Source organism: Patagioenas fasciata, chromosome 3, assembly GCF_037038585.1.
Source record: "Patagioenas fasciata isolate bPatFas1 chromosome 3, bPatFas1.hap1, whole genome shotgun sequence".
Classification (NCBI taxonomy): domain Eukaryota; kingdom Metazoa; phylum Chordata; class Aves; order Columbiformes; family Columbidae; genus Patagioenas; species Patagioenas fasciata.
The window spans coordinates 92,462,623-92,485,312 of NC_092522.1; the positions used below are offsets into that span (position 1 = coordinate 92,462,623).

The following is a 22,690-nucleotide window of genomic DNA, read 5'->3' on the forward strand; positions in this document are numbered from 1 at the left end:
TTCTGTATGCTCATTTGCTAATGTGCTACCCATTGAAACACATGAAGGAGGACTATCTAAAATGAAATAGCAACACAAAACGCAAACTGAAGGGGAGGTTTTAATAGCAATAACAGATCAACTAAAAATAGCTGGTACCTATTTAAGCTACGTAAGAGTTTGAACAAGTAGAAATTCCAGATTGAGCAAAATACTGCTCATATCTCAGACATTCTTTCAAGTTTTGCAACTTGAAACTTCTTGTATCTCTGGGAAAAAACAAGACAGAAAGAAGAAAAACTGAGTCAAGATATTCTCTAAAATTGCCAGACTGTCTCTTAATTCTGATGCATCTGAGTACGGTCTCTTGAAAAGTAGACTAAAAGCTTTACTTTGTCATTTCTGTTTTTCTGAATCACAGCTCAATTAGGAACAGAGAGGTTTCACAATAGCTGTTGGTAGCCATTGTTACTTAGGAGGATCTCAGCACAGCACTGTCCTGGCACTGGGTATAGGCCATGAGGGACAGAACACAGGGCTACACACATCTTTGGTTTGAGCCAGTACATAGTTATGTGAAGGAAGAAATAATTAATGATACCATAGAAAAAGATATGTTTTCACTGATCTTTATCAAAGGGAGGATTCCTGCCCAGGTCTGATTTTTTCAGGTACTCCAGGTCACAGCTACAGACTGAGGTGACAAGTGGAGGACTGGGACACAGCAATAGAGATCGATGAGTCAGCAGAGAGCAGCGGTTCAGAAACGCTCAAGAATGAATTTGCTTTGCTGCTGATAACAAAAGCACACAGACATTTGCAAATAGAGTTTTATACCCATTTCAGAAGAAATATGTCTGTGGGTAACTGTAGACCAATACACTTTCATACAATCAGAACTACTTAAAATTACTGCTTGTAAAAGCATTAAATATTTAATGAGAGGAATAAAATGGCACATTTGTGGGAGAAAACGAGGACTGTGTCACTCTACACTCCATTTGAATTGTCAAAAGTATTTGACCAAGTTCTTCTCTAGTTATGGAAATTAATTTAGTGAGAAGTGAGGTGACCACAAAATAGAAATGGAGTTTTAAAACAAAATTAGTGGTCCTGCCCATTTTTCACCATTATTTAAATTCAAAATGAGTGTTTAAATCAGAGCTCTTCTGTTAAACACATTTTTAATGACTTGATAGCAGACGATGGATGAAGAAAAATGTGTGTAGAACACAGCTTTCTTTTGCTGAAACTAAGAGCACCACTTCCATGTCACAATCTGGATAGATTCTTTGGGCTTTGGACTTTTGAAACAGAATAAGGCACTTGAATTGAATTTTCAGGAGGTGGATATCTAGAGCTCTTAGCTCAAACTGAAAATTCCAGTCTTTCAATTCTCTTTTGCAATGTGTAATGACAGCAGTGGCAGGATTTTAGGACATGTGATCTACAATAAGTACAGCTCTCTATTATGAAAGGTATATATGAAAATAAGTGTAAAGTTTAGTAGAAACTAAAATAACCTTCGATTGTCTAGCAAGCATGAAAAACACCTCTAGTTTAAAGGGTCACTATATGGAAAATGACTGCAAGAGTCAGAGGGGGATTTGTTTGGTTTGTTTTTTACCCAATTAGTCATCCAGGAATTAACGAACGTGTTTCATGTCAAGGTAAGGAAATTGCTCTTTCTTCTCTCTGAGGTCAGTAGAAAACACAAGTTCTTGCAAGCAGCTGAAAACCGCAGCTACCTCTCTGCACGGTTAGGTCTCTGGGAACTTGGAGCATCTCACTCCACAAAGAGTACAATATAAGGAACAAAATGACTGTGAGAGTCACCATTCCCTGGGCCAAAGCAGAGTGCAACAATGACCTAGAATTTACACATTCAAGTGGATCAGCTCATTCAGACTGATTGTTCAAACAAGTCCACATCCAGGTGGTCTATGATGGTTTAGAGGCAAACATGTCAAAGTTCTGTAAATACAACCCTGCTGATCTGAGCCTTTGCCACCTTCCTCACCTACACATATGGTCTCTGCTCTTTTGAGATGAAAGCTGAAGGAAGACACTGCCTCATTCAAAATGCAACTTGCAAAAGATACCACAAAAAATCAGTTTTAACGAACTTAGACAATAGAGGACCTAGAAATATTTGACACAAAACAGCCCAGAAGTATTGGAAATAAAGCGTTCGTTAAGAGGATGGTCAAATTATTTCACAGTGTTTCCTAATCTAATAAGCATGGACAAAGACCGCTTCATTTGATGTAATTCAGATGAAGTCTTGGAAGTCATTATAGACTCTCCCAAAAAAATATATAAAATACATCATCCTCTGCTCATTAAAACCAGTAACTGACACATAGCATGATCCTCTGAAAAAATTACTCTCAGCCACCAAGAAAGAAAACTGAAATTAAATTAGAGAAAACAAAGCCTGCAGTTTGACTCATCCTCATGTCAGTCACTTGGATCATAAAACAAACAGTATTTTGGATTAAAACAATATCACAATCTGAGTTAGCCTTCTAGAGCTTCCCCACCAATGACAGAGATTCAGTGTTTCATTACCAGAATCAAGAGGGAAAGACAACACAAAGATACCACACAAAGATGGAAATGTGGTGCTCTTAGTTCAAGAGTATCAGGCATCAGGTTTTACGAACGTCCAAGTTTGGGTGGAACAGTTCCTGCTCTTCCACTGAAAACAATGCAGAGAAGCTGAACATCCCAAAGATTATTTTATCCCAGGTCTGCTCTAACTATGAATCTTGTAGATACTTTCATTACGGCTTCTTTTGTAGCACAATGTATTTTAATTATTTTACAGTCAAAAAAACATTATTAAGATTATGATGGTATCGGTGGTACTTGTTATTTCACACAGAAAAACAGAACTGTTATACCAGGGAGGGAAAATAATAATTTTACTCTGAGCTCAGTGATTTAGAATGTAAGAAATAAGTTCCGGATTAACTCAGTTCTCCTTACAATGAACTGGAGAGTATCTCAACAGATTTTGGTGAGGTCTTGCCTATTAACAGCAGATAAATAATACATTTTCAAATTTAAAAAATGCTTTTCAAATGTCTTACGAGAGTTTCTCTTACAGGTACTCAAAAAAGAAGGTCTGCATTATTCAAGACTGGACTTCAGGTTGATTATGCATATGAAAAAAAAAGTCAAGAATTCCCAAAGATATAATATTTTAGCTCTAAAATCAGTACACATTAATCTAATTGTTTTATTAAACAAAAGCAATATGACCAAGTTGACCAACTATTTGACCATGTCTAAAATTTGCCTAGTAAGAAGTCACCAGTGTTAAGATATATGTATTGAGTATCCAGTGTTTACACATCTTAACTGTATTTTTGTTTAAGAGCTGAGTGCTAGAAACAGATTTTGCCGAGAAGTGGCTTTTTTCAATACTGTACATCACAACCATTGTGGTAAAAAAGTCAATGAAGCTTTACTGCATTTCCATACCCTTTTATTAACAACTTCCCTTACGTACACTAATGTAAGTGGCAAACATGGAAATAAGAGCTCTCATGGACCAAAGGCCACACTAAAAGCATCTGGGAACCTTTTCATTCTCTCCCTACAAAGCTCACATTGCAAATCAAACAGAAGTTCGGATTAATTTTTTTAATGGTTTCTATATCAGATTCCTGTTTTTCTGTTAATACACACATGATGTATACATATGTACATACACATTTCACTGCTTAATTTCTAGTGACAGTTAAACTGCCAGGTTATCCTAAGACTTCAACCTTTTTGCTGAGGCACAGTACCTGCAGTTTCATCTTTTCAGAATGTGAGATTTATACTCCCAAGCACCCTCCCATCAGCAAGTAGATTACAGAGTTGCACATTAAGTACATACGCTTTAAAGTCAGTATACATACATATAATTTTGAGAGCTTACTATTAGTTTTTTGTAGAAGAAAAATAAGCAGACAACAGGTGGCCATTAAGTATTTTAGAGGCTTAGTAATTTGTGCTCTATGGATCCACAATCCTGATTCATGTATGAGCATTACTTTACCTTGAATATATTTTTCTTGAGAGTATATATATATATACATATATATATATATATGCTGCACCAGTGTTGTATAATATTCAGGCACTGTTTGCTGCTTGGTGCATACCAGATGTTGTACTTAACAGCTCAAACTGAGCTTCTGCAAAGTTCATGACTCTACTGGATGACAGCTCCTCATTCAGGTCTGAAACTTTCACATATTCAGCGTAGTACCTGACTTTAGGGACAATTCCTCTTACTTCGCACGACACAGTTACCACAGCAAACTTTAGTTTACCTTATTATGTACGCTCAAAAGAACTGTTTACGAATTCCAAACAATTAACTGCACAAACAAATTTGCCTGCAAAACCACCAAAACTGGTGATGGTGTACAAATGAAGGCAATGCACCAAGAATACAATGTTGAGCTTCTAAAGGTGAAATCGGATTTTTACTCACTTTAACTAGAAGACAAAAAAAAAAAAAAAAGGAAACCTAAGATGTGGTTTTACACAATAACACTTCAGAATAAAGCGCTACTTAAAAAACACTTCTTGCAGGGCACTGGACACCATCCCTGCTAACAAATATTAGCTTTTCACTACTGCTCCTGTAAGTTAAGAATGCATTAAGAATGCTGAAAGCATTCAATTTTTTTTCCATTACAAAGGTATTTTTGTATGTGTTTAGTATATTTCAATTCATACTAGTTATCGCTAGTCAGATAAAAGAAAATAAGTAATTTTAAAATGTGTATTTTAATAATGATTATTCATGACTGTATTTATCACTCTCAACTATTAATTACCAAATATATTTGCTGGATGTAAGCCTTTTGTATTTCAATAAAATATAATAAAACTACTTGAAAAAATTCACAAGGAAGTGAATTGGTATTTAATCTCCCACTAAAACACATCACCTTATCTTAAAACTGAGGTAAAGCGACAGTTGGAGATGAAAGCCATAAAGAAACAAAATTATATCTCTAGGTATCAAAGTTTGAATTACTTCTCAAATTAAAAGCATACCACTCTGATTTGGCCCTTAAACCAGGAAAGCTTGATAAAGCTTTTTTTTAAAAAGAAAATAACAAAAGCAACACCAGACCCTCCACCCCAAACACAGAGCTTTTACTGCAGCATAGTAACTCAAAGCATTAGTGGTTTCACTAGCTGCCATCATGGTAGCCAAGGAAAAAGATGCAAACAGCACACGGCATAGCAAATGATAAATATATAGGAAGTGATAGCAATAAAGATTAAAAAAATAGTAATACAAAAGTAAAAAGATAATTATTTCAACAAATAGTGAGAAATGAGGTACAAGACTTAAAAGATAATAAGATGATAATTTTTTAATATCAGAATGTTATTTTAGAGGAACACTTACCTTAGAAAGTAAAGACAAAATCTTTACTAGAGTAGCTTTAAGAACCATAAACATCCGATAGAAAAGCATTAGGCAGTTTGAGCACAGAAAACCTTTTATCCTTCCCATAACTTAATCTACCCTTACTTACTATGCTTTAATATTTAAAGAAGACAAAATGGTGAGAGAAACAAATGAGATTTCAACATGGAATGTATTTATTTGTTTTACTTTTCAGTACAGTATTAGGAGGTCATTTAAATACTTTAAATAAAGACTTCGGAGAAAAAAAAAACCAGAAACCAAAACAACAGAGGATTCAACTAGGTAAAGAAAAACAATATTATCAGTGGATGAAAACCAAGTATTTAATGACCTTGTGATATTTGAAGTAGCATTCTCTAAACAATCCATATTCCTGGGTCACCTAGTCAGGAACGTGGCCTGGCATGGTGATTCTCTTCCTCTCCTTTGTTTTCTGGAGTGTTTCATGCAGAAGATCTCAGCTATAACACACAGCTTCACGGAGAGGCAGGAAGAAATGTGGGTTTTTTTTAATCAAACACACAGAACCAAGCCAACATGTTTACTTCATCATTTGCTTTAAATAAATTACATTTTTCTCTATAACCACAGATCAGAAGGGCATTAGCTAATACTACAATCCTATAGATCAGCCCCTTTTCCCCCTTTTTTATTTCCCGTCCAAATCAACCAACAGTATAATTGTCTGATACAGTAGATGGGACATCAGAAACAATAGGTCAGCAGCTGACAATTGCCTGATGTAAAAAAAAAAAAAAATCTGAAATTAATCGAAAATCAATTTTGTTGCACAACAAGATCAGTAAAACGAGAAGCAGATGCTGCTTTTGGTGCAGAGGAAAAAAAAAAGCACGGTTTACTAGGATACTCTGATTTTTGGAATGTGTCTTCTGCTTGCGTCAGGCACACTGCTGGAGCAATGCAGAGAGGTGGGAACATCTCATTTGAGAACATCCAGTCACCAGTTCCTCTTCCACTATTTTAAAGTCATTATTATTTTCCTGATAGCTCATATTTGTTAGTCACTCAGTTAACAAGAATTCCCACATACATACCCCATTCTGAAAAATAAATTTTCTTTCTGATGCCAGTCAAGGAAATCTTGGCATCCTTAAATGAACAGACTGGAAAAGTTATTTTCAAGTTTCCCACAAGTATGTTTACACATATATACGCTAAAATATTTAAGCATATATATGTGTATATACATACACAAACATACTTAAGTATTGAGGTTCTTTGCTCACCATGTTCAGTCTCATAAGATCCATATATATGTATATATGAACCGACACTGAATGTGTTAAGTCAAGAAGTTAAATCTAGATAGCAATAAATACAGGGCAGGGCACCTCAGCCCTATCAGTTCAGTGATTTTTTCTTCCTTGTACCGCATGAACGATCACAGCTCCCTGCAGTGCCAAGTTCCTAGAGACTGGGAGTTCTGAAACTTTGGTTCCAATTCAGTAACACATTAAACCAGTAATCTAAATTTCATAAGCAGCACCTTTAAACTCACGCAACACTATTTGTGCACAACCTGCTAGCCGGCAGCTTGATGCGCTTCTCCTCTCGTTTTTCAGCCAAAAATTACTGCTTCAGGGAAGAATTTGTTTGGGTAGAATGAAACCGTTCTCTCATTTGCAATGACATGACTAGCAAGCAGAGTGTGTACACAGTGGGCACTGAGACTCCCTGATGCAGCGATGTATACAGAGTTAATGTGTTACTCAAATGTCTCCACATGTATTACAGTACAGAGAGCATTTAAAACAAGCAGACCATGGCAGGCAAGCACAATCTCAGGTCAGCAAGGATTTATGTATTATGCACCACAAGATTTCTCTGTGATACAGAACTGTACCTCTTGGAAGTTATTAATTAAGGATATTTCTGCATTTAAAAACAAGGTTTCCAAGAGGTTTCAGACTGAGTAAACAGCAAGGAAATTATTTTATAATGTAAGCAAGCTTAAAAAGCAAGACTTCATTTCTAAATCAGCTTGAACAAGTAATTGGACATCAAGCTAATCAAATTTTCGATTTCTATCAGAGAGAAAATAAATAATCAACTTTAATTTGTTGAAATAATGGCCAGCATTGTGAAACAATGTTCATGTAAGTGAACAAGATGCATCTTAAAATGCTATGAAATCAGTAATTCCCACCCACAAAGACTCCCAAAACAAACTGCTTACTAAGGGAACTGTTACAAGCTGTGAAACTTGACAAAGGAGATTAAGATAAAGCTCAGTGTCCGAATCACTATAATATTCCAGTATAATAAAAATTGTAGCTATTTCATCAGCACATAGCATTAAGATGATACGTTATTGGACCAAATTTTTATACAATCTAACAAAAGGTACAGACCTTGTGCATCTCATTACAATTCAAAGAAACGGGATGTCTATTGATGGCTCTCACCTCAATATTCAGTTAAGTTTTTCTGCCACCAAAAAGCTGAACATATTTCCCTTATGCTATCCTTAATCTTATTTGCCTCCAGACACAGATCTTGGACAATTTTCAATATATTGAAATCACACTACCTGGATAAACAAACTGTCCAAGAATTCTTAATGGAAATATGGTCAGAAAAATAAAAGTCTACAGAAACTTGTACTTCAAGAGAAAAAAGAAGAAACTAGGGAAGAAGTGGTATCAGCCCTAATGAGCAGTGCATTCTTTGAGTACCTCCAATATTACACAATATTGACATCTATGAACGCTCTTCTCAGAATGTACAGAAAACCATTTCTCTTAAACCAAGACAGAGAATGCATTAAATAGGAATTTATGGGTCTCAAGTTTAGGAGGATTTCCCATCAGTTTCTGAAAATGTCAGTAATTACAGACACTAATCAGTCTTCAAATCAGGACATAAAATGTCTCAGATTATTTAAAAGTACACTACAACTTCTCTGGAACAGAAGTCAAAGCTAAGGCCTCATAATTCCAGTTATACAAAACAGAATATTGTCTTTACTAAGCCATCACTGGAAGCCAACTATTCAGTGTTTTAAAGAGGGGATTTTACAAAAACGTGGTTGCAATGCAGTTCTTTGTAATAATGTACGCATGTACATGCAGATTACTTAAAAGTGTAAAGAGTTATAACAGAAAATGTTAAAGAAAATGCAACATAAACAAAATGCAACAAACTACACTGACTGAAATTTCTTCAAGGTCCTCATACCTGGTGAAGTTCACTACACAAATTAAACATCATAAAGTACAAATTAACAAACCACATGATTAATAAAATCTGTTCACTTTATATTAAACATCTCTAACATGATTACAGAATGTTTATGTCCTCTGTTGCACAGAGGAACTCTTCCCTTTGTATCACGGGCAAGGGTTCTCATCTCAAATGCTACTGTGCAAAAAGACCACTTATTTCAACAGGTTCTGCAGCATCGCTGTCGCATACGTCGGACGAGCTTGTCTGCTTTCAATCGCGTTCTGAAGATACTGGATACCTCCGCAGCGCTCCCAAATTTCTTCAAACTGTCTCGGCAAAATTTCAGCGCCTCGCTTGCGAGTTAACCCAGTCTCTTCAAGGTTAAGCTCACACATATCCATATCGTCCTTACCTGAAATGGTAAAGTGAAAAAGAAAAAAATATGAATGAAGCTTTTACATCATTCAAAGGTCCCATTAACAAAGATCAGTTCTTTTTTATTTAGATTTCCTCTGTCAAGCTCTGGTTTCTTAACAGATTTCAGAGCTTATGGGGAAATCAGTCCTCAGACACAGATTTTTTTTTAATGTAATTATTTGTTATTGTTGTTGTTAAACACACAGAGCGGAACAGCGGTATCAGAATAAACTAGTGCCAGATGCTGCAACTGACAAAAATGTGCTTAAAAAGAGGGCAAAAAAGAACAACAGAAAGAAAACGAGAAGATCAGCATATCTTCATATGCTCTCCTGAAATCCACTATGGGATGACAACTGCATTTGTTTTACACATACTTACAGTTTTACAGTGAACTGCTGCTATTATTAAGTTTGTTTGAATGTAGCAAAGCGACCAAGAAATTGAGACTTTTGATCAAGCAGCAACCATTCTTAATCTGTCAGCCTCCCATGCTAAACAAATAGTGTTTAACAAATGGCACTGACACAGGGAATCCAATGAAATCATGAGTGCAGCTCATTCGCTGTATTTTAATCTTATTTTTAATAGGTGATCCATTGAGTGTGGCATTGATGACAGTAATGCTACTTTTAGCTATGGGCTTTGACACCGAACAGGCTACAGTTGGTATAAGGAACTCTATTAAAAATAATTAGCAGAAAACAAAGGAGCGTTTGTTGCTAGTAAAGCATCACTCTGAAACCAAACAAATTGGTTATGGTCTTTGCCTCAGTCTCCACGTTAAATACAAAAACTCAAAACACAGAACTGTAAACAGTATTTCCCCAGTGTTTTCTCCCTCTTTCATTATCCTCCAGAAAAGGAGGATACATTTCATTACCAGATAAATCTCTACCTATCCCCTGCCACATTTAGTTTTTATTTTACATGTTTAAGATTAAAAAGCTGTTCTCCCATACTAGGCAGCAGAAATACGACAAAAGCATCAGTTTGCTGTTGGCGCCATACTTTGGAAAGACAATAAATCATATGCACAAACTGTTTTGCTACAAACTGCTGTAATTTTTCAAAGCTAACTAAAAACCAATAAAATGATGAGAACTTTCCCAGATAAATTGTGATGTTTTATCTTCACACTGTTTCCAGTTCAGTGAATAATCTAAGGACACTTAGTAACAAAACCATTTAAATTTGGATTCCTGCTATGATTTCCCAGGTCAAAGTACATGTACAAAAGTAAACCGCATCTCCAAATGACATTCCATAACATTCAGCCACCATCAACAGCAGCCCCAAATCCTCAAATTCTGCCCAGACAAGAATTGCTGTTGAGAAAGAGAGGATACAACATGGGAAACCTCTATCACCAGTCTCTTTTTAAAAAGTTATCAACTCTGAACCCTTTCAACATGTGAATTTTGCTTTCAATACCAACCCGCTACAAGGAGAATGGGTGCCTTGTCAGGATGAAGTTCCATCTGTCGAGCAATCCATGGCCCATCAAAATGTGCGTACCACCAACCCTTCTTCTTGTTCTGGGGATCTTTGTATTGGTCTGCGGGACGGATGAAGGGAATGCGGAAGTAACGCTGTTGTCTGTTGATTTCAATCTCTTGTTGTCTGGATGGTAGCTGGGCAGTCGCATTCTGTTGAGCTATCATACAAGAAAAAAAAAAAGAAAAAAAGAAAAAAAAATAGAAAACAAAAAAAGCCATATTATGACTTGCTTGAATAATCAGCAATGACAACAACAACAACAAACCCAAACAAATAAAACAAAACACCCCCCAAAAAAACAACCACACCCTCCCCACCTGAAAAATTCTGCCTGAATACAAGGTCATCTGAAATCTCATCAAATCCAAAAGGTGTTCCTGCCTCACATAATGTCTATTCTTTTAATCACTCCAGCTACAACACTGGTGCGGAGAGGTTCACAATAACTACTGTACGTTTAGACAAAACAAAGTGAGTAACACACGCTGCATTAAATCAATATTTAAGGTAAAACTTACCAAAAAGAATTTCTTACCAACAGGAAACATTGATCAGTAACTGCTCTAGTTTAGTCCATCTCTTTGTAAAGCAAGGTCAACACAGAAGGGTGTGCAATACTGTTAGAAATTACTAATTTGTTAAGAGAAACGTTGACAACAAGTACTGCTTACAACAGAGCTGCCACCAAACATAACTTTCTGCCTAGCTCCTGTGTGTTGAACTCCAGAATTAGAACTACTTTCTGGCTGCTTTCTTTTTTAAATTACATTATTTATTTCAGACCATTAAGATCAATAGACCAAATTCCAGCAGAAGATAAAGGTACATGAAATCTTGCAAAGCTTCACATATACTTTTGGTAACCACTTCCCATGTGTAATTTTGGACTCCCTCAGAGTCCCACGCATTTCTGACTTTGGAGAGAAACTTCATTTTGAATAACAGCAAATACTCTCCATGTTAACTCATCAACTGATCAAACTTCCTAATGTTATGTATACACTATCATAATCAGTTTTAAATAGTAAAATGCTCTGACAAGCAAGATCCTTTCCTTTAACAACTTCCACCTGCAAAAGTTTATCACTGATCTTGTTTTAGTGGTTTACGATACCACAGGTACAAATACTCTGTTTAAGAAATTCTGAAAGTGTATCTACGCCATTTCTACAAAACAATATCAGTATTAACAGTTCTATGTTTCAGCATAATTAAAAGCTAATTCCTTTTTTGTCCATCATCTATTAAGCAGCAAAGCTAATTTTTGAGCTAAAATTTAATAAAATGAAGAATGACAGTCACTTCTAATAATGCATTTTTACAGTTTGCACAAGTCTAATAGAGCAGCAACTGCACCTTGAAATTTCTTCCACTTATATTCAAGCAAAAACAGTTTTTCTAAATGTGAAGAGCAGAATCTTAAGAAAAAAAATGTAGTACACAAATCATATCCCCAAATTTATTCCATGTCTATATAAAAAAGAGAAGAAAAACAAAACAGAATTTAATAGATGAATGCTACCTTTATATGTTCTAATAAAGCATGTATTTTATAGAGACATAGTCTACAGTTTATAGGAAATTAATTATATTTTCTACAAATTGTCTGAATATCTATCACAGCAGATCAGTGCTTCAGTATTGTAAAATACTTTTCGCACTGCTACAGTAATTGATAAGACTTGTTTCTGCCCCTATGCATACCTAAGTACAAGAGGAAATCCAGACGACAGGAATGCTAAGCCGTCAACATAGAGTCTGCTTTTCAGTTCTTATGGAATTGTAGGCTTTTATTCAAAAGAAACCACCACCTGAATGTTAGTTTGTTTGCTAGGAAAAGCTGTTACATTAAGTTGATTCCAGAGTTTTGCTACAACAAAAATGCATGTGCAGACAGTAAAAAAATGTTAGAATGGGTACGGTATTTCTTTGGAGTGGTACAGGGGAAGAGGAAAAGAAGAGAAAAAAGAATAGGATTATACCTTCAAATAACCTACATGAAAAGGTTATTTCATTCTCCCCTCCCATGACTGCTCAAATGAGTAGGTTCTCATGAAGCCGTAAAAGTATGTTTGTAAATTACTAGAGTAGCATATGATTACCATGTGTTGAATAGTGTTGCCAAATTGTAAAACAGCATTTTTTTAACAATTAAATTCTATGTACACATGTAGCAAAACAGTGGATTAATTAATGTTAGTACAGAGCTCTCAAGGGTTCCTATTCTTCAAAGTTAGCTTAAATAACCATCTCCCCACTTACGTGAGTTGCTCGAAAATGGTGCAAAATCTGCGAACAAACATTACATGTTTAACAAAACATAGAAGTGCTGATCTTCTGTAATTTATAGTTTCATTACCTCAATGTTCTCATCTCTGCTGATGACAGACAAATGGAAATTCTAGTTACAAAATAAACACAGGTGTTGAGCTAAGTACTTCTATCCAGTTTCTGCTCACAAACACACATAGCATGTCTCCTTTCCTCATTTTCATGGATTTCCAACTGCTTCTATTTTCATCAGGATTTGATTTTGAAATTGATTACTTTAATGATTTACAATGCCTGTTCTAAAATCTCAGTTGTATAAATGCTAAATGCTGTTAACAAATCCGCTAGTTAATTAATTGTTCTAGTTTTTGACATTTCTACTGGGGAAAAAAAAAAAATAAATTCCAGACCTCTATTGTTATTGGAATAGGCAGATTTGGTATTAATGCACAAAAAGGTGTTTAGCTTCTACATCGAATGTATGAATTTAATTAAAGGATAACTGTAAAATTATATGACCTCAGTGAAAAGACTGAAAGAAGAAACTACATCACTTGATGCACACATCCACAGAGACCCAAAAGACTTTTAGGTTAAACATCTAAGAAATCAGTTCTCCTTCTTACTCCCCTCTCGGATCATTATAATACATAGATGTGAAATGCCCATGTAGTATAATTATTTCCAGTAGAAAGAATTACTTCTGACATTAACAGGAGTCTCTAAAGGTCAGTGACTTCATTCTGAACTGCAATGTTCTAATTTTTCATCAGAAATATGAAGCCATATTTCAAGAAAAGTTTAAAAATGCAATGAAAAGCATTAAAAAGAATGTTGTTAATGTCTAACTAAATGTGATGAGATCGTGAATATTCCAAGCTTTATTTGCACAAATTCAGATTTTCTGCTTTTTGGTAGTGCCTGTCAGCAATACTGTGTATGAATATTTATTTTACCCATTTAGCTCCAGAGAGAATCTGCAAGCTCAAAGTCAGAGCAACTTACAATTTTGTTTCAAATGCCTTTTCTTGCTCTTTCAGTCATGAACTTTCTTAAGCACTTAGAAACTAGGCATGGCCACAAGGACCCTTTCTCTGAGAACATCTTTTCCAGCGGTCCAGGTTTCACCTGCCATATATCTGTACCAAGGTTCCCTGTGTTGCTTTTCCCATGCAAGAGGCGGAACCTGACACACCAATGTGATGTTCACAGAGTTCACGTTATTGTCGGACCCGGCTAGCTTTATAGCAAAGCTGCCCTGTCCATGCGCCTTGCAACAATGTGATTGCTTGTAACTCGTGCTATACAATAACGTGATAGGCTGCATGTACTGTCCACGTGCCCTGCACACGTGTGTCCGGCGATTGTTCATTCATTGTTACCTTCTAATGGGGCTCTTTTCGTTTCTTTTGTCTCTGGCTTCACCTCTCAGCCAGGCTGGCGACAACCCCATCCCCCCGGGGTGGGGTGGGGCGGGGCTCTGCCACTACATCTCCCCCTCTTTTGTGTAATATAATATTAACAATACGCCGTATCATGCTTTAAAGACAGTGCAAAATACAGGATAAGAACATTAAGGCTAATACAATTAACAAGAACAGACCTGTTTTCAATATCCCTTTTAACCAAACAAGGCATTCAACCTAAAAAATCCAACATCTTCTGTTATTTTCTTGTTCTGCAAATCTTTTATCTTTTTATCTTTTAAGTTCAAACAACACATAAATCAAACTCTTCATAACTGTGACCATGGCCAATTACAAAAAATTAATTGCTGTTCTGTTTTACAAAGTGGTATTCTCAACATTGGCTACATCCATTGCTAAAAGCAACAACACCTCTGAGGTTAAGGGCTGTCATCATTGCAATTGGTTTCTTCTTTGTTAGCTAGCCAAGGTCTCACCCACTTTGCTGGGATCCACGAATTTTTATGGTTACCTCTAGAAACACAAGCATATCCCCTTCCCCAAGTTATTAACGACACAGGACCTTCCCATTGTTGTGTTGTCGGATTAAACACACTAACCTTAGGAACCTTTTCAGAAAAATCTTTGACATTTTTGATATGGTGCATAACAACAGGTTCCATTTCAGTCTCACTTCTAGGATTAAGACAATTGAGCACACACAATGCCTTCACCAAAACCTCTTCTGGACTCACACCAATTCCCCCTTGTTTTTTCAAAACTGACAAAAGATTTTTCAAGGTGCGGTGTGCACACTCAATAATTGCCTGGTCAGCAGAATTATAAGGGACTCTGAACAGGTGTTGTACCTTCCACTGGACGACGAAGGTTGCAAGTGTATCAGAATGGTATGTGGGACCATTATCTGTTTTGATCTGTGTAGGAACACCCATGAGAGTAAATGCTTGTAATAAATGACGCTTTACCACTTTTGCATTTGCTGAGGTCAAAGCTGTAGCCCACAGCAGTCCTGAACAGGTATCTATGGACACATGAATGTACTTTTGTCAGCCAAACAGTGCAAATTCAGTAATATCAGTTTGCCATAACTGACCTGGTTGCAAGCCCAGAGGATTTACTCCCTTTTGTTGCACATGCGCTATGCGAGCACAGTCAGGACAAGCTGCAATAATAGATCGAGCTTGTTCTTGGTAATTGCAAACTGTTTTCGGAGTGATGCTGAGGACTGATGAAACAATTTGTGAGCTTGTCTGGCTTGTTCAAAAGGAGATACATCTGTTACTGCCACAAGTTTGTCTATAATGTTGTTTCCCAACTCAGCTTCATACACGGCCAGGTGTCGCTCGCTGCAATGGCCATTATCAAAAAGGTGACTGCATGACTATGCCCCACTGAGACATCACATCCCTTCCTAATAATGCAATTGTCATATTCAGAACATAAGTTCGTACCCATGCCTCTAAGCCCTCAACCTCTTCTCTTAACCATACGTGTGCTGATGTGGGTAGGAGTGGCCCCTCCCTGTCCCCACTACCATGGTGTTTACTGCTTCTAAAGGCCAACACGTAGGCCAATCAGTGAGAGGGATAATCATCACATCTGTGCCTGAATCTAAAAGCATTCTTTTTCTTCTAATCTCACTTCCAGGCCCATATATGGAAACTACCCTAGATGGTTTGTCCAAAGTCAGTTTTTCCGTGAAAGCAATCACAGGGGCTCCGGCAGAGCCAAAACCTTTCTGACTTCTTTCCACATCTAAAGCCTTTGAAACACATGCTCTAAAGGGTACCAATTGCGCTATACAGGTTCCCTGTTTAATAGTCACAGGGGGTGTTAGGACTTGCAATATAATGCCTATGGGTCCAACATAATCAGAGTCTATTAATCCTGGCAAAACAAACAATCCCTGTCTCGAAGCAGAAGAACAACCTATTAAAAGTGCACTCAATCCATACCCTAGGAGCCCCGTTACTGCAGATGGAACTACGTGTACAGACCGATCCGTTATTGTGACGTTTGTTCCCACGGCCAGATTGACGCGTGCGCTTCCTGAGCCTGCTGCCCTGAGCTCGGACAAGCAACCACGGCTGTTCCCCCTCTCAGCTGGTATTGTGGTGTCATCGCGTCCCAGCCCCTGGCGCTGGCCCTCCCGTTTCCCATCTTTTTTAAATTTTGATCGACACTCCGCTGCTCGGTGTCCATACTTATCACACCGACTGCACGTGCCATCGAAGCGCGAATAATCGAGGGGAGCTGGCGACTGACTAGTGCCATTACTAGGTCCCCCTCTCCGAGTGTACTGAGGGCAATTTCTTTTAAGATGTCCTGTCTGTCCACAAGTAAAACATGCTAGGCCTCAGGAAGAAGGGCTTCGGCCTTTCATTGCAGGCTTAAGTGCTGCAGCCAAGGCCACGGCGTGGACTTGAGCATTTATTTTTGCCTTTTCTACCTCCTGTTGCAAAATCGGTATCCATGTACAAGCTTCCACCATCTCTGCCAGAGAAGCAGTTTTTCCCAAACCGGCTAACATCTGTTGGCATTGGGTGTTTGCATTTATCATGGCCAAATCTTTCCCCACAGCAGCTTTTGCCTCTGGAGTCAGGTTAGGAGAATCATCTATAGCTTCTTTTAAACGGTCCATAAACTTCATATATGGTTCTCCAGGATCCTCCTTTGTTGTAGAATAGGGTGGCACAGCGTTACCTACATTTAGTAATTCTTTCACTGCCGCGAGAGCAAGCCCTTGCGTTTACTGCAAAATCCTTGGATGAAGTGCTGCCTGAGTGGCACCATCCGCATATTGTCCACGACACAGCAATTGGTCCATTCTAGCTAATCGCAATGGATCATCAGCTGGTAAATGAACATTTTCTAATACTGCCAATTCCACCTTCCCCTGCCACTTGTGTCCAAGAACAGGAAATACCCTGTTGGGGGAAGCAATAACTCCATCAATGCCTTAATATCTGTTTGAATTAGTACCTGCCCCTTGAAAAATGAAGTGATTAGCCGCATCACATGCTTATTATCCATACCATATTGCATAACTGCACTTTGCAATTGCTTAACCGTTTTCCAATCAAAGGGCAACCACTGCCTTTGTCCTCTGTTATCTATGTGCACTGGCATTGCTGTAATACTACCAGGTAACATAATCCCTTCAATGGTTGCATCTCTGATTACCCTTGCCAGCGTTGCCCTGCCTTGTAAGAATGATCTTGAGGAATATCTCTACCCTGACGCACAGGGGCAGCACCCAAATTATCATTACTATCACTGCTATACCATTCCCTTGTGTTTCCCTGTGGATCAGTAAGTTGACGCATATTTGCAAACCAATCTGCTATCCCAGTCTCCAGCCCTTTTCCATATCGCGCGTTCAAATATTCATCTGCTTCTCTTACAGACCACATCCCATCTTCAACACATTGTCTAGCCCATTTTTGTATTCGCTCCCTTTTAACACGGAGCCCCTCAGGAGTGAGGTCCAATTCCACCCCCTCCCATTCCCATTTTCCCTGTTTTTCACATTCCCTGCCAATTGCCTCCAACCCATCCTTAATTGCATCTGATGCCTTTTTATATGTTATTAACTGCGAAGTTTTACTGTTACCGCCATCTACTCGCTTCATAGCTTTTCGAACTTCTTGCATCTGGCTCTTCTGCTGTCTCAGTAAATCCTTCAGGCTCTGCACGTGGCTCTGCTCCTGGAAGTCAGGGTGATTCTGCAGTGTTCCATCCTGGTGCTCCATCAGGTCCCCTGGCAAAGGCACGTCAGGTGGATTAACTTGTCCTGGCTTGTTGAAACTTCCTGGTTGCTGTCATTCGTCATCGGAGGCAGGCAATGGGTCAAAGGGTGCAGAGGGTATAATTTGCTCTCCACCCCAGAACTCCAGCTCTGATAAGGGACATACCAGTGGTATTGATTTTTCGGAGTTCTCACAGCAGGGGCAGCTCACGGTGGGCGGCTCTGGGGGGACGGCACACACCTCTGGCTCCCCTGAGACTTCCTGCATCAGCTGCCTGATCTCCCGCCAGAGTCCGGCGAGGTCACAAGCCTCGTGGCTCCCCCTCGTCACCGCTTCCCATTGTTCAGTCCCTATGTCCTCCCATGTACCGGGAGAAAAAAATTTGTTGATCAGACACACCTCTTCGTTGGGCGAATAGTAAAAGATGCTCCACCGCATCTTCTTCCAAAAATCTTCCTGTTCCAGCTGGAGAATACTTTTCACTATCATTTTTTCTTCCACGGATGCCGCGTTTCCCATGCCACCTGATTCCCCCCCATAGGCCTACTTTCTGCTATTCTTCGAGCGCATGGTTAATCGTCACTGTCCAGGTGGCTTTTCCTCGCGTCTTCACTTCCAGAGTTCACGTTATTGTCGGACCGGGCTAGCTTTACAGCAAAGCTGCCCTGTCCATGCGCCTTGCAACAATGTGATTGCTTGTAACTCGTGCTATACAATAACATGATAGGCTGCATGTACTGTCCACATGCTCTGCACGCGTATGTCCGGTGACTGCTCATTCATTGTTACCTTCTAATGGGGCTCCTTTCGTTTCTTTTGTCTCTGGCTTCACTTCTCAGCCAGGCTGGCGACAACCCCATCCCCCCGGGGCGGGGCGGGCTCTACCACTACACCCTGGGGTGACAGGAGAAGAGTAACAATCCACTCTGCAAATATCACTCCAGAAACTGGGCATCTGATTTTCAGGTCTGACAGTGTTAATCATGGCAACTCCTACCCTTTCCCATTGAATTGAAAAGGCAGTCACTCTCATTAGTGCATCGCTTTGACAATAAACACCCATCTGTGAAATCAGCAGAATGACAGCCTAATAAGAAAGCAGGGACTATTCAAAATTTGTCATCCCATCAAACAAAAACTGCAATATCAATGCTCAGAATTTTAAAAAGAGAATGTAAGCTGAAATATGTATGGTTTATGGTAATGTAAATGAGGACACAAATAGCACCTTTAAAAAGCATCTACATCTATGTTTATATATTTATATCTTAAGAAAGGATAAAAGCATGAGAAAAAAAGCCTTATCATCAACACTTTTTGTTTTCTCTGGACCCCAAATGTAATTTACTTAAGAGAGCATGATCCCTTCCAATCTTGTGTTTTGTAACACCAGAAAATCCTATACAATTCTCTGATAGATGGACTACTCAAGAACTGTTTTCAGACTCTCTATTCTAACCCTAGGCATAATTCTCTGTGCTGAACTGTAAGGTTAGAACTAGTATGAAACAACAAGAGTTTCAGAAGTCTGAAAAAGCAAATCACATTTTCATAGATGGAAAATTTTCTTAAGTAATACAGCAATGAATATTTAGCAAAAACACCAGCAACTGCAACATCAAATCAAGAACTGTTAACATATGTGAGCTGGTATGGCAAAAGGCTTTTGGGAGGGAGAGCTGCTCAGTACATGTATCTGGGTCGCCTGAAAGTATTCAACTTTCTGCGAAGTATTTGTCGGTTCTAATCTCTTCCAAATATTTACCTTAAATTGATATAAAAATACTCTTCAAAAACCTAAGAATTTCCCTTCAACCTAACAAACCAAAATTCATTCTAGAAACATTTTCTTTATAATATTGTCACAAAAAATATTTTAAACACAAAATCATCTGTCCTCACCATAGTCTGTAACTGATTTGGGAGCTCGCTGTTCTGTTTCTGCATTGCGTTTCTTATTCTTGGATTTCCAGGCATGATACACCTTTAGCCTTCTGTGAAACTCTTCTCTGCAAGCTGCCAACAGTTCAATATCTGTCTCCAAAAAGGGGGAAGGAAGGGAGAAGAAGGAAAAATCAGAACAATTCTTTATGAAATGCTTTTCTGTACTGATAGGTACATCATTTTAGATCAGGTTGTAACATTGATCTGTTATCATATAATATACTAAACTCTCATTCTTTGCAGCAACAGGGCCTGGATTTTATTGCCCAGAAAGTCCCTTGGAGTGCTATATATCTTTGCTCCTTTAGAGGAATGGCAGTCCTCAAAGTAGCTGTTTCACTGTGTGATTTGGAACAGCAAAATGCTACAAATAAAATTTTCACTCTACTAAATTTGACTGTTGACATTATCACAAGCCAACAGTCATACAGAAACAAATAAAATTTTACTGCTGAACTTTATTTCTGCAACTGAAGAAAATCATCAATTTTACTACTCAGATCTAGGTTCTTTTTCCACTTTATTAAATATATTTTCATTTTCTTGAATTTCATAACACTAAGAGACTGACTGATTGCAAGGATTTTTCCTTAGTCACCTAAGAGTATCCAAGCTGGCTTCACTATGGATGAATATAAATTAGCAGCTTGTATTACTGCACCATCTATTCAGCTGAAAACATTGCTCCAGTCTCGCTTATACGAAACCAATAGAAACACAGAATTTGGAGTTAATTTTAGGTTTTAAATATGAATAGAGAAAATGGGTTTGTTTCCAATTTCTACATCCAGGTAGAAATTCAGAGTTATCTTAAATCAGAAATCAGCCAATTAGTTTCAATCAGAACCAAGAAGAAACAGTAATAATAATTCTTATCCGTTTCTATCTTCATAACGTTGGGGGGAAAGCAGTTAATGTCACAACTGTGAGCTACCCAAATGCAGTTACACAGTTTAAAAATTAAAGAATAATCAGAACATCTAAGAGAGCAAATATTTTACGCTGTCCTTTACACGACATATTTGCTTTCATGGCAGCAAGAAGAAATAGGGAAAAATTTCTTAGAGCTCACAAACTCCAGTTAAAACATAATTACTATTATTCCCTTTGTGAAAATACACAAAACTGAGACAATTTAATTACAAAATTATAATATGTATATTATGGCCCAAGAAGTTTAACATAATACATATATAATCTGTAAAAGAGGTAACAAAGGAAATTCAGTTTCCTCAATATGGAAACAGCTTAGTTTGCTGTTTTCACTGGGGTAACAGAACTTTTAAAAATTCATTTGACATTCATTCAATCCTGAATAAATTAATGAGCAAGTTTTTATCTTTGTCACAGGAACTACAACTTCACTTCTTTCCCAAATCAGAAAAACAAACAACTTACCACAGGATGTATTGATTGTATCACGAAGCTCTGCATATTTCCACTTACTGAGATCATGCTTCTTAGTACCAGCAGCAGCTTTTGTGGCTTGAACAGCAGGACCCCTACAATTATTTAAAAATATGTATTTTTTCAAGTATGAAACAGGAGTTGTCACAACATGAGGAAGAGATCCCACAATCAACACTGCAACACGCTTGTTACAATGGAAATCAGCAGCAGAGGGGCTGAACTCAAAGGCAAAGTACCATTTTATTTTCAAGATGTTCAAATTATTATGAAAAAGTGAAAGCTTCTTTTATGTTTAAAATCATATAATAATCTGATTGGTTGCCTAGAGTTTAAAAGGAATTCATAAGTTAGTTCTTATGTGTGAAAAGATGCATATTCTATTCATATGCACCACACCCTGCACTGATGTACGTTTTCCCTGGCACTACTCAAGATGCAGAATACAGACAACAGAGTGACCATATCCATTTTTAGTTCCATTCGAAAAACAGATGAGGAAAAGTATTTCTGAAGTAGACAAGGAGAAGGGAGAAAAGGCATTTCCTCTGCTGTTTAGAACAGGATTAAGGCAAAATCCTTGTTCCGAGACTAGAGAAAATATGACATGGCTTTGAGAAAAGCATAATTTGAGAGAAGAAATCAAATTAACTCTATGTTAATCGTATATTAATTGTATAGTAGTTCTCTGAGAACAGCAATATTTATTCTGGAGAGGGGAAAAAAAATCATTAAGAGGTATCAAAGAAAAAAAGACCACTCTCAGAAGAAAGGCTGACCAGTGTAAAAAGACTCGTCCAGAAACAGTGTTTTGCAAAGGCAACAAGTATTAGTCATGTAGGTTAGTGTGTAATTAAGTCAAGAGCACATGCAAGTGAGAAATTACTACTAAAATCTCCATCATCTTTAATAGTGTGTATACGGTGATCCATGCGACAAACATTACATGTATATGTAAAAAGACAAACCTGAAAAAAGCCCCCTTTTTTTTTCCCCTTAGAAATTGTATAGATAAGAATTAGAAGAACTCCCCCTTAGGAGCAGCAAACTTCCCATGGATTATTTGGATATAAACTAAATTCAAAACACTGCAAAATTCAGTAACAATCAGAATACTTTTTAAACACTAAGGAATTCAAGAACAGACACATGGTTTTACCAATCTCTGCTAATGCCCATGACTAAGAACATGAAGCAAACTGAATTATCTTTCAGGATCTGAGAGGATTTGTTCAGAAGAAGCTGGATCTTTAACAGGGCAGCAAAATACTTCATGCAGTATGTCACATTAAAAAATTAACAAGAGAAAAAACAGAAGAAACCAGGCCTTTTCAGCTAAAGTCTGTGCAGCAATATGT

At 37.7% G+C, this 22,690-nt stretch overlaps 2 protein-coding genes across 7 annotated transcripts in view; one reads left to right on the forward strand and one right to left on the reverse strand.

Moving 5' to 3' along the window:
• The window catches only part of IMPG1 (interphotoreceptor matrix proteoglycan 1), a 62,759-nt gene extending 57,886 nt beyond the window's left edge, over positions 1-4,873 (forward strand). Inside the window, exon 19 of the mRNA XM_071806846.1 lies at positions 3,092-4,873. The gene's annotated coding sequence lies outside the window, so the exon portion shown is untranslated. The remainder of the gene's footprint in view (positions 1-3,091) is intronic.
• A 708-nt stretch (positions 4,874-5,581) lies between these two features.
• The window catches only part of MYO6 (myosin VI), a 119,347-nt gene continuing 102,238 nt past the window's right edge, over positions 5,582-22,690 (reverse strand). For 4 of the 6 annotated variants that reach the window (XM_071806847.1, XM_065833819.2, XM_071806848.1 and 1 more), the window contains 5 exons: positions 21,324-21,427; positions 19,884-20,015; positions 12,797-12,823; positions 10,473-10,691; positions 5,582-9,029 (listed from right to left, as the gene is read on the reverse strand). In XM_071806847.1, the coding sequence (XP_071662948.1) occupies positions 8,830-9,029; positions 10,473-10,691; positions 12,797-12,823; positions 19,884-20,015; positions 21,324-21,427 (682 nt within the window). In that variant the 3' untranslated portion in view covers positions 5,582-8,829. The remainder of the gene's footprint in view (positions 9,030-10,472; positions 10,692-12,796; positions 12,824-19,883; positions 20,016-21,323; positions 21,428-22,690) is intronic. The other 2 variants (XM_065833820.2, XM_065833818.2) reach the window with 1 other exon arrangement.